General features: G+C 41.3%; 1 protein-coding gene across 2 annotated transcripts in view; it reads left to right on the top strand.

Annotated features, from left to right (window-relative positions):
* rbm27 (RNA binding motif protein 27) overlaps positions 1 to 17,312 on the top strand; it is a 39,687-nt gene that overhangs the window by 3,299 nt on the left and 19,076 nt on the right. The window contains exons 2-10 of one of the 2 annotated variants that reach the window (XM_083986406.1): positions 2,031 to 2,149; positions 5,117 to 5,247; positions 5,891 to 5,970; positions 7,776 to 8,068; positions 9,997 to 10,410; positions 13,017 to 13,259; positions 14,668 to 14,868; positions 16,773 to 16,919; positions 17,037 to 17,202. In XM_083986406.1, coding sequence (XP_083842532.1) covers positions 2,031 to 2,149; positions 5,117 to 5,247; positions 5,891 to 5,970; positions 7,776 to 8,068; positions 9,997 to 10,410; positions 13,017 to 13,259; positions 14,668 to 14,868; positions 16,773 to 16,919; positions 17,037 to 17,202 — 1,794 coding nt within the window. The remainder of the gene's footprint in view (positions 1 to 2,030; positions 2,150 to 5,116; positions 5,248 to 5,890; positions 5,971 to 7,775; positions 8,069 to 9,996; positions 10,411 to 13,016; positions 13,260 to 14,667; positions 14,869 to 16,772; positions 16,920 to 17,036; positions 17,203 to 17,312) is intronic. The other variant, XM_083986407.1, reaches the window with a different exon arrangement.

Genomic DNA, 17,312 nt, shown 5'->3' with positions numbered 1-17,312 from the left:
AATAAGGTATTATTGTCGAAAAGAAGACGTCTTCCAAAGCATGAATGGGACAGTGGCTTAAAAACTAAGGTCTGTCAGACTGTAGTAGCTGGAAAAGTCCTGGAAAACGATTTCAAGAAAGGAGTGGGAACCCTGTTCGGGTCTGCTGCTGCTCTGACTGGTTTCCCTCGGTCTGTGTTGTATTCTGTAACATGTGGAGCAGTTTGAGGCTGTGAATACTTTAGCACGGAGCTATTATGGGTTAGTTAAGCTGCCACTTGGCTCATGGAGATGTAACTGTATCAGGTGTGTGTGTGTGTGTGTGTGTGTGTGTGTGTGTGTGTGTGTGTGTGTGTGTGTGTGTGTGTAGCCTTACTAACACACTGCTGCTGCTGTTTGTTTAAATAGCTCTGATAAACCTCTTTATTTATACATGTTGAGCTAACTCTCCTGGTTTCTAGTTGGTCATGTGATATTTTTATTAAAAAAAAGTCATATTATGGTCTGTCGGTGTTACAGTTACTTCTGCTGCCTCTTTTCTTTCACATGTTAAACCACCAGAGGCAGCCGTGAACACACACAGGGTCAAGTGTGTGTGTTTAGAGGGGTGGATGAAGTCACACAACTGTCCTGCAGATCGTATTGTGTGTGTGTGTATGTGTCCAGCTGTGGGATGAATCCAGATGTGCAGACTTAACTCAGTGTGTAGTGGAGGAGTTCTGATGTTGAAGCAGGCAGAGTGAGTCTCAGACCTGTTGTGTAGTTGTAGTGTGATGTTTCTGGTTGGTTGTTTCAGCTTTAATGAAGCTGAAGGATTCATGATGATGAGACTCATTTAGTTTTAAAGTGTTTCATGTCCTGGAGCTGCTGCTGTGTTTCTGTGTCAGTGACCGACACTTTCTACTTTTACTTCTACTGTTACTGCTGCTGGTGAAGAGTTAGAGAAGAGAAGAGACTGAGACATGGAGGAACTCTGTCTGTCTGTCTGTCTGTAGTTTACATGACACTTGAGAAAACTGAATTGTTCCTTTAATCCGACTAGAACTGGACAACTGATTTATGTGAACGTGTTAGTCTGACTAATAGAGTTCTCCTACTCCGACTAAAACACCCAGATGATGTGATTGGAATTCAACTTTCTCTGTCATGTAAACGCCTTAATCAGAGTTTAAAGGGTTAGTTCAACATTTTGGCAAATTGGCCCATTGCCATAATCCCTATAGTCATAGCAGTAGGTTCGTTACCTTTAATTGTCGGTGCAAGCTATTTTTAGAACGGCGGAGCAGAGCCGTGAGCTGCTCAGAGCTACGCTACAGAGGCTCATTATGGGTTTATTGGTTTCTAACTCATCAAACTACACATCAAATACACAATCCAACAACTCCACAACGCTCTGGTGGACAAGTTGTGAGCTGCACATTCACCACGCTATGAGATAATAACACAACGTTACCACACAGAGTTGTTTTAGAGGGAAATACAGAGACTGATGATGAAAAACTGTCCCTGAAGGCAACGTGCATCAGAGGTTTTGCATGAATTTGCATGAATTAAAATAAACGCAAACATAGACGAGAATTTATGACCTGAATATTTCAAACATTTCCCCTGGGGGATTAATAATTTGTCCTATATGAATAGATACTTGAAATATTTTGTGTAAACAATGAGTAATGTAGTTTTATTTTGACTATTAAATGATTTTACACATTCATAGTGTTGTGAAATTAATTAGTGCATAAAAATCGTGATAATCGTAACACCGCGATTATTTCTCTGACAATAATCAAGACCAAGAAAATTTAATGTATAATCGTGACATCCCTATTTGCAACGAATGGGTTTTTCTTGGTGAAACGTAGAAGCAACGACTCAGAGAATCTGTATCTGTCATCACAGGTGTCAGGCCGACGTGTCTGAGGATCATGAATGAAAAGGAAATGTGAACATTTGGTTTGCAGCTCGATTTATGTTGTGTTAACCTCTAAGTTTTGTGTTTGCAGATGTCGACTGACACGACGTGTTCTCTGCTCTCTGCTCTTGACCCACAGATGTGACGCTGACCCGTCTGCTTTAGCCAACTATGTGGTTGCCCTGGTGAAGAAGGACAAACCAGAGAAGGAGCTGAAAGCGCTTTGTGCCGACCAGCTGGATGTCTTCCTACAGAAAGGTAAACCGGCTTTCATCATCCTGTCAACGCAACACGCAGCTCTGTTGGTCATGTTTCCCATCCTTTCAGCTGCAGAACAAGTAGGGCTGCCACAAACCATTACTTTGATAGTCGACTAGTCACCGACTATTTTTTTTCGATTAGTCGACTAATCGGATCATACTTAAATTGAATGTAAAACATGAAGCTTATCGCACCAGCATGCAGCTGCTCTTATATAACCATCATTAGCTTTCAGCTTGAAGTGTTTATGGTAGGCTATATGCTAACTAAAAATAAAGACAATTAAGATGATAGTTCATTAAACTTTTAATGAAATATGCAACAAACAGTTCTTTAACTGTAGCGTAAAGTGCAAACAGCTGAGTAAAATAGGGATAAGGCACTGGCCTAAACAACACCAAAATAAATACTTAGGTTTTTTAGGTTTTTCTTTCCTTCATTTGTCTCTGGCATTAAACATAGCTACATTTAAATAAAATGAGGTAGAACTGTCGACAGTGACTAGTCGACTAATCGTGGCAGCCCTAAGAACAAGGGAGCAGCATCCTTCCATCCATCCATCCATCCATCCATCCATCCTTCCTTCTTGTCCTCCTCATACGTCCCTCAGACAGTAGAGGCTTAGCAGTTTCCTCTTGGAGCTCCAAGCGCTGCCTCTGTGGAGTTCCTTCACTATAATGAGATGATTAATTCCTCAGTTAAAAAACGGTTGAATTGAGAAAGAGTTTCAGACCGAACCTGCAGATCTTAAAGAAAGACAGATTTATATTCCCAACTGCCAGACAAAATGAAGAGATCTCTTTTATAAATGTTTATTTAAAAGCTTCTCTACATGTAGCTACCACACTTAGGGCGATATGAGAAAAAATCCTATCATCATTGGTTATTTTGAACCAGTTAATGCTCTGAAATCGTCTGTCTGATATGAAATGTTCCTCCTGAGTCAGAATAAAGCTCATGTTTCTTTTAAATGCTCTAAATCAGGGGTACTCAAATACATTTGTCGAAGGGCCAAATTTTTCTTAACCGACACCTTGGGGGCCGCACATTCAAATAGGCCTAGATTGAAATTAAATTCACCTTTTTCGTCTAATAATTTAAATATTTTTATTTTACTTGTAAGCACATAATTTTTATTTATACACTTCACTGTGTTTTGTAAATGTCTTGACATTATCATATCATAATTTACATATGCTGGAGCTTTACACTGCTGACTTGTATCCTCAGACATGCCCTGTGATTTTCAACTTAAATATGACCTGACCATCACAGGACATGTCTGACTCTGTTCTGAGGATACAAGTCATTGGTCCTGAAATGTGTTTTTCTCTTCTATAACACACATTCTACATCTCGGAGGCGACGTCTTTCCACACACGGGCTTCCTTCACCTTTCAAACGAGGCAGAGCTCAGTGGGAAACAGTAGGAGAGGGGAAGCAGGTCGTGCAGCTGTGCACCGCAGACGTGCACGAAAAAACAGATGCGTTTCATCAAATGCGCGCGGCTACGGCTTTTGAGTTGTGAGCGTGCATGACGCGGCTACATTGAATGGGTTTGAGCTCGCGCAAAAGACGCTTCATCTGAACGGCCCCCCATGCATGATGCACACACAGTTGAACCAAGACGGCGGTGAAAATCACCCACGGTCTCTGCAGACAGGCAGGGAAAACCCTGCAGTCCAGCTCGCTCCCCGAACACTCGCGCATGGTGATTTGGGTTCGTGAGCGTTTCTGCTTCCCAGTGCAGCGCCTCACAGTCACACACAAACGCTCCTCACGTGTTTCCATGTCCCAGCGCATTGACTTACAGGCGCACAGAGCCCGAGAAATACAGTATACAGTAATATGTAAACTAGTAGAACTCAGTCGCGGGTCTGATTGGAAGGTTCGGTGGGCCGGATGCGGCCCGCGGGCCGCCTATTGAGTACCGTTGCTCTAAATGAACCCAAAACTCAAAGCTTCTGAAGTTTCCTCCAGACCATAAACTCTGAGCTGTTCCTATGGAGACGCATTCAGCTTTACATCATCATCATGTATAATGTGTAGTTCCTCTGTCTGGCCACTAGATGGCAGCTCAGACTAAAGACACCACTTCACAATCATCAGTTCCTCTGGTTTTTACTATTTGTGTGTGTGTGTGTTTGAGTAAAATGAACATCTGTGTTAATTTGACAGCATCTATTCCAAATTTGAAATAAAACTCTTGTCATTTAGAGCATTTATTGGCAGAAAAATGACAAATATGACTTTGACTTTATTATTGTCATTGCACGAGTACAACAAAATTGGTCGCAAATTGCAATCCCAGGTGCAGAAATATAAATACAACAGGAATAAATAATAGATTAAAAACTACTAGTCAAAAGAACAAGAAAATATGTTCATATTTATTCCTGAACAACACAACACGAAGAGAAGAAATAAATAAAGAGTTTATAAATCAGTGTTGGTAGGATAATGTCAATGTTTAATCCCAGCAGTGGTTTTTATAATTTTCCTATGAATTGTGATGACCTCATCAGAGTCTCATTAAGCAGAAGGAGTTGTGTTTGTGTTGGTGTTTAAAATGAGAGTCGTACATGTAGAGAAGCTTTTAAAGAAACATTAGTGAAAGTGGTCTCTGTATTTTTTCCCTGGCTGTAAATGTGCACGAAGCATCGACTTGATTTGTTTGAGTCGTGTTGTTTCTGCTTCACGTTACTGTTCATTCTGTAGTTTTACAATCACATGATGATGAACACACACAAGCAGTGATGTCTGGATTTAAAACCATCATGTTTTATCTTATTTATTTAGACTTTAGAGGAGTTTTATTCTGACTGAGGAGGAACTTCACTACATGTTTCTACCATGCAACAGTTTCCTGTTAGAGAGATGATCTGCAGAAGTCTTGACTTGACTCTCCTGAAGGTTTTAATCTGCTGCTAACTCGAGGTCGTTGTCGTTGCCTTGTCGTTGCAGAGACGACGGGATTCGTGGATAAGCTTTTTGAATGTCTGACAACCAAGAACTACCTGGGAAACCCTGCAGCTGCCAAGGAAGCTCCTAAAGAGGAGGTGAAGCCGGCTGCAGTCAAGTCCGATGTGGTGGAGGTGAGACGCTCGCAGCAGCCAGATAACAGTGTGTTGTTAAACCGCTCTAACTCATGAATCGTGACATTTTAACAGATAGTCAAATGTTGTTTAGAGCAGAGTTTAGGATAAATAAATCTGTTGCCATTTCTTTTTAAATATGAAGAAAAGGAAGAAGTGAGTTCACTAGGGGTGTGCCAAAAAATCGATTCACATAAGAATCGCAATTCTCATTTAAAACGATTCAGAATCGATATAAAATAATGTCCCAAAATCGATTTCAAATAATGAAAAAATGAAACAAATCTCCTAGCTGTCGGCCTCCATTTCCTTAGAATTTAAAAGGCAGCTGTTTAACTGCACTTTTCATTTTGTTACTTAAGCAATATGTGATGTTGCTTTTATGCAACAGTTTCAACAATTCCATCTAAGCGTGGGTAAATGTTTAAAACTCAATAAATGTGAAAAAGACACTTCAGTCGTTCTGTCTTGTAAAGCAGACTGGAGTAGATCATGAGGATGCTTCAACACCGACAGACTGAAGCAGAAATCATTAGGAATCAAATCGTTTTGAATCGAAAATCCATTTTGAATCGAACTGTGAGATAGTAAAAGATTCCCACCGCTAGAGTTCAGCTTGTAAGAGTTTCTTTGTCCCCTGAAGGTTGAAGCTCCAGAGGAAGAGAGAGAAAACAGGTGGAGGAGGAGTCCTCTGAGGAACCGGCCCGACTTCAACGAGTCCAGGTACTAACACACACATTATATACTATATATATATATATATATATATATATATATATATATATAGGAGTTATAATATGTAAGAAACATATGACAAATAACCATAAAACCACTCAATATGTCACCAGAGACTAAGGAATCAAAACACTGATCTACCCGACAACAGTGCAGCCAGAATATTTAAACATTTAAACATTTTATTTTGCAGCAACATCATCATGTTTATGTTTTGATTCTGGGTTTTGTTCTGTTGTTGTTGTTGTTGCTCCGCCCACCGCTCAATCTACCAAAATTTGACGGCAGCAACAGTTTTGGCCACAGTCTTACTCTTACGTACAGCTCCTTTAATATTCTGATATGTGACTAGAGCTGCAACAATTAATCGATTAATCGAACAATAATCAATTATTAAATTAATCATCAACTATTCTGATAATCTAATAATCGGTTTGAGTAGTTTCTAAGACAAGAAGTCCAGATTCTCTGATTGCAGCTTCTTCAATGTGAATATTTCTGGTTTCTTTGTTCCTTTATGACAATAAACTGAGTCTCTCTTTGGTTTGTGGACAAAACAAGACATTTGAGGACGATGTCGTCTGGTGGTTTGAGAAACACTGATTGATGTTTTAAACATTTTATTGACCAAAGAACTAATCGATTAATGGTTTAAATCATCGACAGATATATCCATAATGAAAACAATCGTTAGTTTAGTTCTCTGCTGCTGCTGCTGGTGACTGACAGCCAGTGAGTCTGTGTGTGGTCTCCGTTGTTGCATAGAGATGGTAACACAGAGAAACACTGACACGGTTTGGTTCAAACCCCCGAGAGTCCTGCTGCTGTTTTTAGCTCCGTCAGTCCCAGGTGAACGGGTGAACAGGTGAACAAGTGAACGGGTGAAACTATTGTGTGGAAATATACAGTATTTATCTTAATACTTATCTGGGTTTGGCCCCAAGTTATTTGGGTTAATTATTTGTGTATGATTGTAGACATGCACATTCAGAATAATGAAAACAAACGGTTAATTACATGATTTATTTACAAGATACACATCTATTTACTCAAATATCACAAATTATTTGAATTATTTTACCGAGAAGTCTGGAAAAGGTCTGGAATTTGGACATTTCAAATGTATAGGAACTCTGCATATTCAATGAATATGCAAACACTGCAAAAACTCAAAATCTTTCCAAGAATATTTGTCTTATTTCTTGTCAAAATGTCTCATTTCTAGTCAAAACTAATCTCTTTTCACTTAAAATAAGACTCATCACCTAAAAATGAACTTGTTTTTAGATCATTTTCATTTGTTTCATAAGTATTTTCACTTGAAATAAGTAGAAAAATCTGCCAGTGAAAGCAAGTTTTTTGTGCTTGTAATAAGGAAGAAAAACTTGCTCCACTATCAGATTTTTCTACTTATTTTAAGTGAAAATCTGCTTGAAAGAAGTAAAAAGTGTCTAAAAACAAGCTACTTTTTAAATGTGATGAGTCTTATTTTAAGTATAATTAGATTTATTTTGACTAGAAATAAGACAAATATTCTTGGTAAGATTTTGAGTTTTTGCAGTGTCCTGTCCTGTCCTATATACGTAATGTACGTATATAATGTCTTTCTGAAACCAGTCGCTCTTGAAGATTGATAGTAAAAAGTGTCTAAAAACAAGCTACTTTTTATGTGATTTTTAGTATAATGAGATTTGAGTTTTGAGATTGAGTTTTAACTAGAAATAAACAGAAACTCATGACCTTTGTCAGTTCAGATCTAACCAGATGTTTTGTTTCTTGTCCATCGACCTCAGGAGCCGTGACGACCGAAGGCGAGACGAGCGCAAGCGCCGCGACTTCGACCGCCACGGGAAGAGCAGCGGCGGAGGAGGAGGAGGAGGAGGAGGAGGAGGTGGTGGTGGCGGCGGCAGCGACTCCTCCCACCGCGGCGGCGGCGGCGAGCGCGAGCGCCACGAGCGGCGGCGAGGGGGAGGCGGAGGAGGGGGGGGCAGCCCCCGGGGGCGGAGCTACAGCCGCAGCCGCAGCCGGAGCGGCAGCCGAGGGAAGAGCCGGGACCGGGAACACAACAGAGGAGGGAGGGGAGGAGGTGAGAGATGGAGCACACACACACACACACACACACACACACACAGATATGATATACAGCTCTGGAAATAATAAAGAGACCAGTCCAAAATGTTGAACTATCCCTTTAATAAATCAGCTTCTCCATCGATTCCAGTGTCTACTGAACTCCAACACAAGCTCATCTCACTCTACTGAGCAGATCTACCTGAACCAAATCTAGAAACGGCAAAAAATAACAATTAATTGAATAATAATATCAAGAAATAGCCTAGAAATAACAAATAATTGCGTAGTAATGTCTAGAAATAGCCTAGAAATAACTATTAATTGAATAATAATGTCTAGAAATAGCATTCCAGCTTCTTAAATGTGAATATTTCTGGTTTCTTTGTTCCTTTATGACGATAAACTGAGTCTCTCTTTGGTTTGAGAAACACTGATAGATGTTTTTAGACATTATATAGACCAAACCAACTAATAATCGATTAATGGTTTAAATGATCAAGGGAAGAGCAGGGACACAAGGGAGGGAGGGAGGGAGGGAGGGGCGCAGGTGACACAGAGTAAACACAGTCACACACACACACAGAAACACAGAGGTAGTAACGAGCAGCAGCAGCTCAGGGATCAGAGCTGTGGAGCTCAGACGCTGCTGGATGGAGACGTGGATGTAGCTGTGTTGTTAACCGGTGGACCTCGTTGTTGTTGTTCTGTACGGGACGATGTGGACGGCGTTACACAGACATGAGTGGGGCTTCAGCAGCAGCAGCAGCAGCAGCAGCTGGATGTGGCCGTGTTTCCCTCCAGGTTCAGCTCCTCTGCAGACCGACTGCAACATAACTTTACTCTATTCTGTAGAAATATCTGTCTTTAACTTTAGACTCTATTCTGTTTTATTCTTTTTATATAAATATAGTGTATGTGTATTGTTTGCACTAGAATATTTGGTAACCCTTTAATTTACAGGCTGCTAATTACGTGATAATGTCAAGAAATAACAATTACTTGAATAATAATGTAAAGAAATAGCAAGAAATAACACTTAATTGTGTAGTAATGTCAAAAAATAGCAAGAAATTACAATTAATTGTGTAGTAATGTCAAAAAATAGCAAGAAATTACAATTAATTGTGTAGTAATGTCAAATAATAGCCAAGAAATAACAATTAATTTAATAATAATGTAAAGAAATAGCAAGAAATAACAATTAATCGTGTAGTAATGTCAAGAAATAGCAAGAAATAACAATTAATTGTGTAGTAATGTCAAATAATAGCCAAGAAATAACAATTTATTGAATAATAATGTCAAGAAATAGCAAGAAATAATAATTAATTGCATAGTAATGTCAAATAATAGCCAAGAAATAACAATTAATTGCATAATAATGTAAAGAAATAACAATTAATTTTGTTGTAATGTCAAATAATAGCCAAGTAATAACAATTTATTGAATAATAATGTCAAGAAATAGCGAGAAATAGCAATTAATTGCATAGAAATGTCTAGAAATAGCCTAGAAATGACGATCAATTTCATAGTGATGTCATGTTTTTCGTAAAGGCAAAAGATTTGGATTTTTTTGGGAAACGTCAGTATTTTTCTCCACCAAGTCGTTGCCATTGACCGTTATTTCTGGGCTATTTCTAGACATTATAACATTATAACGTGATTAACGGCCTGTAAATTAAAGGGTTATAGAATATATATTTTTATTTTATCTAATTTTTAATTTAAAAAAAAGTATTTTATTGCTTCCTTTTACTATTTCTCTGTATCTTGTATTCTTTATGTGACACCACATTAAGTTCCTTGTGCTGTACGTTGACCTTCACTGCTCTGATCCAGATTCAGATTCACTCGTCCGTTTCCTCTCGTGTCCGATCCGAGTTGTTACGACGCCTGACGACCTGTTTGTGTGTGTTTTTGTGTGTTTGTGTGTCACAGACTTCAAGTCGAAGTTCGATGTGGAGCGGAAGGACACGGACGGCTACAACTCCTCCTCCAGCTGCGTCGCCCAGCAACAGCAGCATCCTCAGCATCAGCAGCATCAGCAGCATCCTCAGCAGCAGCATCCTCAGCATCAGCAGCATCAGCATCCTCCTCCTCTGCTGCCTCTTCCTCTCCCTCTGCCCACGCCTCCTCATCCTCCTCATCCTCACCCTCCTCATCCTCACCCCTTCTCCTCCTCCTCTTCATCGTCCGGAGCTGGAGGCGTTCCCATAGCGACGCTGGCCCACCTGCCCGACAGCACCACGGACAGCTGGTCGGGCTACTTCGGCGGCCCGAGGCAGGACGGCGTGGGGAAGCCGTTCGGCGCCAAGGTCCCGTCGCTGAAGCAGCGCTGCAGAGACTACGACGGTAGGAGACCCAGACAACACTGTAAAAACTCAAAACTTTACAAGAATATTTGTCTTATTTCTTGTCAAAATGTCTCATTTCTAGTCAAAACTAAACTTTTCCCACTTAAAATAAGACTCATCACCTAGAAATTAACTTGTTTTTAGATCATTTTCACTTGTTTCAAACTAATTTTCACTTGAAATAAGTAGAAATGGCAAGAAATAACAATTGATTCCATAGTAATGTCAAATAATAGCCAAGAAATAACAATTAATTGAATAATAATGTCAAGAAATAGCAAGTTTTTTTGTGCTTGTAATAAGAAAGAAAAACTTGCTCCACTATCAGATTTTTCTACTTATTTCAAGTGAAAATCTGCTTGAAAGAAGTAAAAAGTGTCTAAAAACAAGCTGCTTTTTAATGTGATGAGTCTTATTTTAAGTAGAATTAGATTTATTTTGACCATATTTAGATCATTTTCACTTGTTTCAAACAAATTTTCACTTGAAATAAGTAGAAAAATCTGCCAGTGAAAGGAAGTTTTTTGTGCTTGTAATAAGAAAGAAAAACTTATTTAAAGTGGAAAATTTGTGAAAATTAGTGTCTAAAAACAAGCTACTTTTTATGTGAAGAGTCTTATCTTAAGTATAATTAGATTTATTTTGACTAGAAATAAGACAAATATTCTTGGTGGGATTTTGAGTTTTTGCAGTGTAGGCCTACTGTGTATATATATATGTAATGTCTTTCTGAAACCAGTGAAGATTGATTTACGATTCAGTGTCACTTTCTGTTCAGATGACACAGAGAAAATGTAGATTTCTGATGTTTCATGCTGAGGCCTCTCTGTTTTTTCCCATGAGCCCCGGCGGCGGTGGCGGCCTTGTTTAGTCTCATCACTAATGACCGGTGTTTAGCAGCGACTCGCACCCAGCCGTCCTCTGAGACACAGCAGAGGGTTAAACTTACCCACGGTCCCTGAAGCTCACACACTGATCTGTCACAGTACTCACACGCTCTCACACAAAAACACACACACACACACACACACACACACACACACACACACACACACACACACACACACACTCTCACCAGAGACCTGAAGAGTCTTAATGAGACTTCAGGGTAAAGACTCTCATGGTTTTTATTTATTTGAATCTGAACAAACTGAGACGTTTCAACATCACCTGGTTTATTACAGTCACACTGAGCAGCTAACAAACTCATTTATTATTTGTCTCTTTGAGTTTTATTTACTGTATACAGATGTAAAACCAAAGCAGAGCCGCAACAAATCGAATAATTGGGTAGAATCCAATTATTCAGAAGTTTGTTTACTTCAAGCAAGTCCAGAGTTGATATTCCTGTGTTTATGACACAAACGGGAGCTCATCTGGTTTTATAGGAAGGTTAAAAATAAAAACCACTGCTGGGATTAAACATTGACATGATTTATAAACAAAAGCTCTATTCGCATGGGATTAGTTTTACCTGGGGACGTCTGGTAATTTGTAAATTATCCCCCACGTCTGTGTTTCTTGCAGTGCATTCGCACGGGATCAGTGAAGTCTGTATTTTTACTTGAATTTACCGACATTAAAGGACAATTCCAGGCGAATTCACCTCAGGCTGTATGTTCCTAACATTTTAGGTCTAACAGAAGGAATCTGAAGGTTTTCAGTTTAATGTCTCCTGTTTTGCGGTAGTTGTGTCTGTCCCCGCGTCGCCACGGCAACGATGAATGGGAGTGGATTGAAGTTCTGCTGCTTAGGCTGTTTCCATCCCTCAAAGCCACAGACAGCGTCAGATGGAGACTCAAACATGCAGCCAGAAGTTTATTTACTTCAACAAGCCGACATGTTTGTAAAACTAGATCTAATTCAAAGTCTGGCGGAGTCAAGACCCAAGTTTACGCTCGGTGTGTTCAGGTGCAGTGGGAAGCTCCCGTTTGTGTCAGAAACACAGGAATATCAACTCTGGACTTGCTTGAATGAAACATTTTTTCCACAGACAGCGTCAGGTGGCTACTCAAACATGCGCAGAGAAGATTTTTTTACTTGAAGCAAGTCCAGAGTTGATATTCCTGTGTTTATGACACAAACGGGAGCTTCCCACTGCACCTGAACACACCGAGCGGCAACTTGGGTCTCGACTCCGCCAGACTTTGAATTAGATCTAGTTTTACAAACATGTCGGCTTGTTGAAGTAAATAAACTTCTGGCTGCATGTTTGAGTCTCCATCTGACGCTGTCTGTGGCTTTGAGGGATGGAAACAGCCTAAGCAGCAGAACTTCAATCCACTCCCATTCATCGCTGCCGTGGCGACGCGGGGACAGACACAACTACCGCAAAACAGGAGACATTAAACTGAAAACCTTCAGATTCCTTCTGTTAGACCTAAAATGTTAGGAAAATACAGCCCCGAGGTGAATTTGCCCGGAATTGTCCTTTAAAATATTCCTGTTGTGTTGTTTAGGAATGAATATGAACATGTTTTCTTTGCGTTATTATTAGTCAAGTTCTGAAAAGACTTGATATTTCTTCTTATTTTGACTCGTTTTCGTCATGTTTGGCCAATAAAAGCTTTAAAAATGTTGTCGTTTTGTTGTTTCCCTCCACAGAGAAAGGTTTCTGTGTCCGTGGCGACCTGTGTCCCTTCGACCACGGCAACGACCCGCTCATCGTGGACGACGTGAACCTCCCCAGCATCATCCCGTTCCCGCCGCCGCCCGTGATGCCGCCGCCGCCGCCGCCGGCCGGGCTGCCGATGCCGCCGCCCATCACCGAGCCGCCGCCCTCGCTCCGCATGCCCGCCATGCCGCCGTACGGACAGCCGCCGCCGCCCGGCGTCTTCCCCATGACCGGTAAGTCACCTGATGTAACGGTTGTCAAGGTAACGCATGATGATGATGATTATTACACGGACGGAGGAGAGAACAGCTGCTTCTTCCTTCTTCTTCTTCTACTTTCTTTCCCATAGATATTTACACGTAGACGCCGCATTCGGGCGCGTCAACATGGCCGCCATCTTGGGAAGGGGTTTCTGACCATAAACATACATACAGCTCTGGGAAAACTTAAAGGGATAGTTCACCCAAGTTTCAGAGTCCTCCGTGGCTTCCAGCTTCAGAGGATTTGGACTGGACTTCACTCAGGGACCAAGAATCAATTCTTTCTATTCTTTTGAAAGTTGTCGAGGCCAAAAGCAGTAGAAAAATACATACAGTAATACTATATAGTAAATACAGACAGTTATACTTTCTACTGTATGATACTCCTGTAAACACACAAACCACATTTATCCAATATAATTACTTTTAGCTGGAAACTCTTTTAAATTACACCACATCTTTAACTGTACTTTTAATCCACATTATATTAATTGATGACATTTGAACTTGCAACTTGCATTTTAATCACTTGATTTTTTACACATCACATTTCAATCCTAAATTCCGGGCCGGCTCTAGGATTTTGGTGGCCTTAAACAAGATTTTTGTTTGTGGCCCCACACCAAATCACTGCTTAAAGGGATAGTTCACCCAAAATTGAAATTTCCCTCATTATCTCCTCCCCCTCATGTGGACTAAGGGCTGGGAGAAGTTTCAGAGTCCTCCGTGGCTTCTCTGAGTTACAGGGGGTCTCGGCGTAGCAGTGCATGTCCATATAACGGTTGCAAATGGATACCAACTGTCTTCATAACAAAAAGACACACCAAAAAACATCCAGATACCCCCATGCTGCTCGTATGTAATGTCCCTCTTGTATTGAAGCCCCGACATGAGAAACTGCTCCGCCGGTCAGTGCAAAGAGCAGTGAACTGAGACACTGGGAGCTTCTGCTACAAACAAGCTTAAAATAAAGACTTATTTAATTTTTTTCGGAACAATTTCTCATGTTGGGGCTTCAATACAAGAGGGACATTACATACGAGCAGCATGGAGGTATTTGGATGTTTTTTGGTTGGCGATTCTAATGGTTGATAGACGTCTGCCTCTGTTGACTAATGCAGTAAGTAGACACGGCTTCCCCCTGACCAAGATGGCCGCCAAACACACACCTATAAATACTAAAGAAAACAGAGAAACTCATCATTTTAAAGTGGTCTCTTCAGTTTTTTTCCAGAGCTGTATAGTCAGTCGTTAAGTTAAGACTCTGCAGCAGGTGTTTCCACTTCCTGTTTCCTGTCTCCTTCACAATAAAAGCGCACGTGGTTGGTTGGTTTCTCTGTGGCTGTGTAGTACGTTAGCTTGGGCTTGTGTCTTCCCTCAGGGCCCCCACTGATAGCCACCAGTGGGATTGACACGCCCAACCACCAGTCAGCAATCACTTCCTCTCCTCCTCTCGGACCGCCCGGCGTGGGGATGCCTCCTACTCTTCCTCCTCCTCCTCCTCCTCCTCCTCCACCTCCTCCTCCTCCTCCTCCTTCATCCTCGTCTGTGTCTCTTCGTCCCCAATATGTGCAGTCTGAATGTAAGCAGCGATGCTTCTCCTCTTCAGATTGGGACAACGTGGCTCTGGCTTCTTCTTCCTCTCACTCTTTCTTTATATTCATAGTTTTATTTTATTTTATTCCATTTTCTGTTTTTTCCATCTGTGTTCAGTTCAGAATTTCAGTTGATCAGACTTTATTAAAGTGATAGTTCAACATTTTGTCAAATTGGCCCATTGGCCATAATCCCTATAGTCATAGCAGTAGGTTCGTTACCAGACAGAGTTGTTTTAGAGGGAAATACAGAGACTGTTTGATGAAAAACTGTCCCTGAAGGCAACGTGCATCAGTGGTTTTACATGAATTTCCCTCTAAAACAACTCTGTGTGGTAACGTTGTGTTATTATCTCATAGCGTGGTGAATGTGCAGCTCACAACTTGTCCACCAGAGCGTTGTGGAGTTGTTGGATTGTGTATTTGATGAGTTTGATGATGAGGGAAACCAAGACATCCCATAATGAGCCTCTGTAGCGTAGCTCTGAGCAGCTCACGGCTCTGCTCCGCCGTTCTAAAAATAGCTTGCACCAACAATTAAAGGTAACGGACCTACTGCTATGACTATAGGGGTTATGACAATGGGCCAGTTTGCCAAAAATGTTGAACTATCCCTTTAACTTTACATGATGACAGTGAGTGTTAGGTTTGTTATTTTATTTTGTTTGTTGGACTCTGTGTTTCTGTCATGTTAAGTTGGTTTGTGTGTAGTTGTGTGTGTGTGTGTGCTGTGATTGGCAGCAGTAGCAGCTGTTGACCAGCAGGCGGCGCTGTTTATTAACATAAGAGACACAGCAGCTGTGACAGCTTTAATGCTGCTGAGTGGTTTTTATTAATTCTGCTGGTGAATCATTAGAGTTATAAAGAAAAGCAGAAAAAACGATCTCCTTTTATATCATACAATGAATTAATCCATTTATAAATAATAACTTCAGTTTACATAGCGTCTTTCAAGAAACCCAAGGTCTCTTTACAGTGAAAAATATTTAAATAAATAATAAAAGTAATGATATAAAACAATAATATAGAATAATATAAAATGATGTTTAATTCAACTGCCAAGTAAAATCACAGATGGTGTGTTCAGTGTCAGCTCTGTGTTAACACTGTTTAAATATCATCCTTTGGTTTTCACCATTTTATCCACTTTTTTGTGTGTTTTTTGTATTTTTATTTTCTTCATATTTGCATTTTTCTATTTATTTTGTCAGTGTTGCAGCATTTAATAACTGAACATGAAACAAATGAACATAGAAAGTAGGGCTGTCAGTTTTTAGAAAAATGAGGTTCGAACGATTATTGAATGACCCGTAATTCGTTCGGATATATTCGATTATTACCCCCCCCCCCCCCCCCCGCCGCTCCGCCGCTCCGCCGCAGCCGCAGCACACACAGTCGCGGTGTTTTATTTTGAAAATTGACCGGATACTCTCGTTGTTTCATGTTTGTTGACTTCCTGCCCAGCTTGACGCGATATGGACGCGATTGCTCGCGGCTCACAAAATAGACCAGACGCTGCACGGCGCGAGCCGGCCGCGGAGGTGCACGCCGCGACACCACACCAGCGGTTAATATGGGCACAGAAAGTAAACTGGCTCCGCTTCTCGGCTGTTCGCGGCCCTTCCGCGTCCGGTGGACGTTCCGCGGCGCTATGCAGGCACCGGGCACTGCAGCCAAAGACGGTAAATAGAGTATCTTTGCTGCAGCCTGCATATCGAGCAGGTCATTACTGCTCGAATACGAACTTTTCCCCCCACATTCGAACGAATATTCGAATGTCGAATAAAAAGTGACAGCCCTAATAGAAAGTCACAACACGTGTATTTGGTCTTCTCATGTTGTTTCCTATTGCAGCTAACAATCTGTTTGTGTGTGTGTTGTTTCTCCCTAGACAACTACGACCCTGAGGGCTACAACCCAGAATCCCCGGGGCTGACGGCGGCCGGCCGTAACCCGTACCGCCAGTTCATCCCGCGCGTGCAGACGCAGCGCTGCAACCTGATTGGCCTGACGTCCAGCGAGGGCCAAGGGTCCAGAGGTAGTGAGTGTTTCCCCTTCGTCTGCGCCTCTCACAGCGTTTTCACAGTTTCTACTGCAGCAGCGGCTCAAAGCTCAGCCTTTATTATCATCTCTCTGTTTTATTCTCTTCCTCCAGCTGCCAACATCGTGATCCAGACCGAGCCGGCCGTGGCGCCCAGCTCCACGGGGAGCAACGCCTCGCGCTTCAACAGCGAGCAGGACAACAGGAAGAGGAACATGAACATGAACATGGGCCACGGAGCGACAGAGGGGCCGGTGGCCAAGAAGCCCTGGATGGACAAGTAAGGAGCAGCAGAGAGGCCGAATCAATGTTGTAGATTCAACTTGTAACTAAAATGACGAAGATTCAGTTTAGTGGATGAAAAAAGGGCCAAAACAAACACATAGCAAT

Source organism: Trachurus trachurus, assembly GCF_905171665.1.
Source record: "Trachurus trachurus genome assembly, chromosome: 14".
NCBI lineage: Eukaryota > Metazoa > Chordata > Actinopteri > Carangiformes > Carangidae > Trachurus > Trachurus trachurus.
Note: the sequence above shows the minus strand (reverse complement) of the source record. Positions and strands in the feature narration are given on the sequence as shown.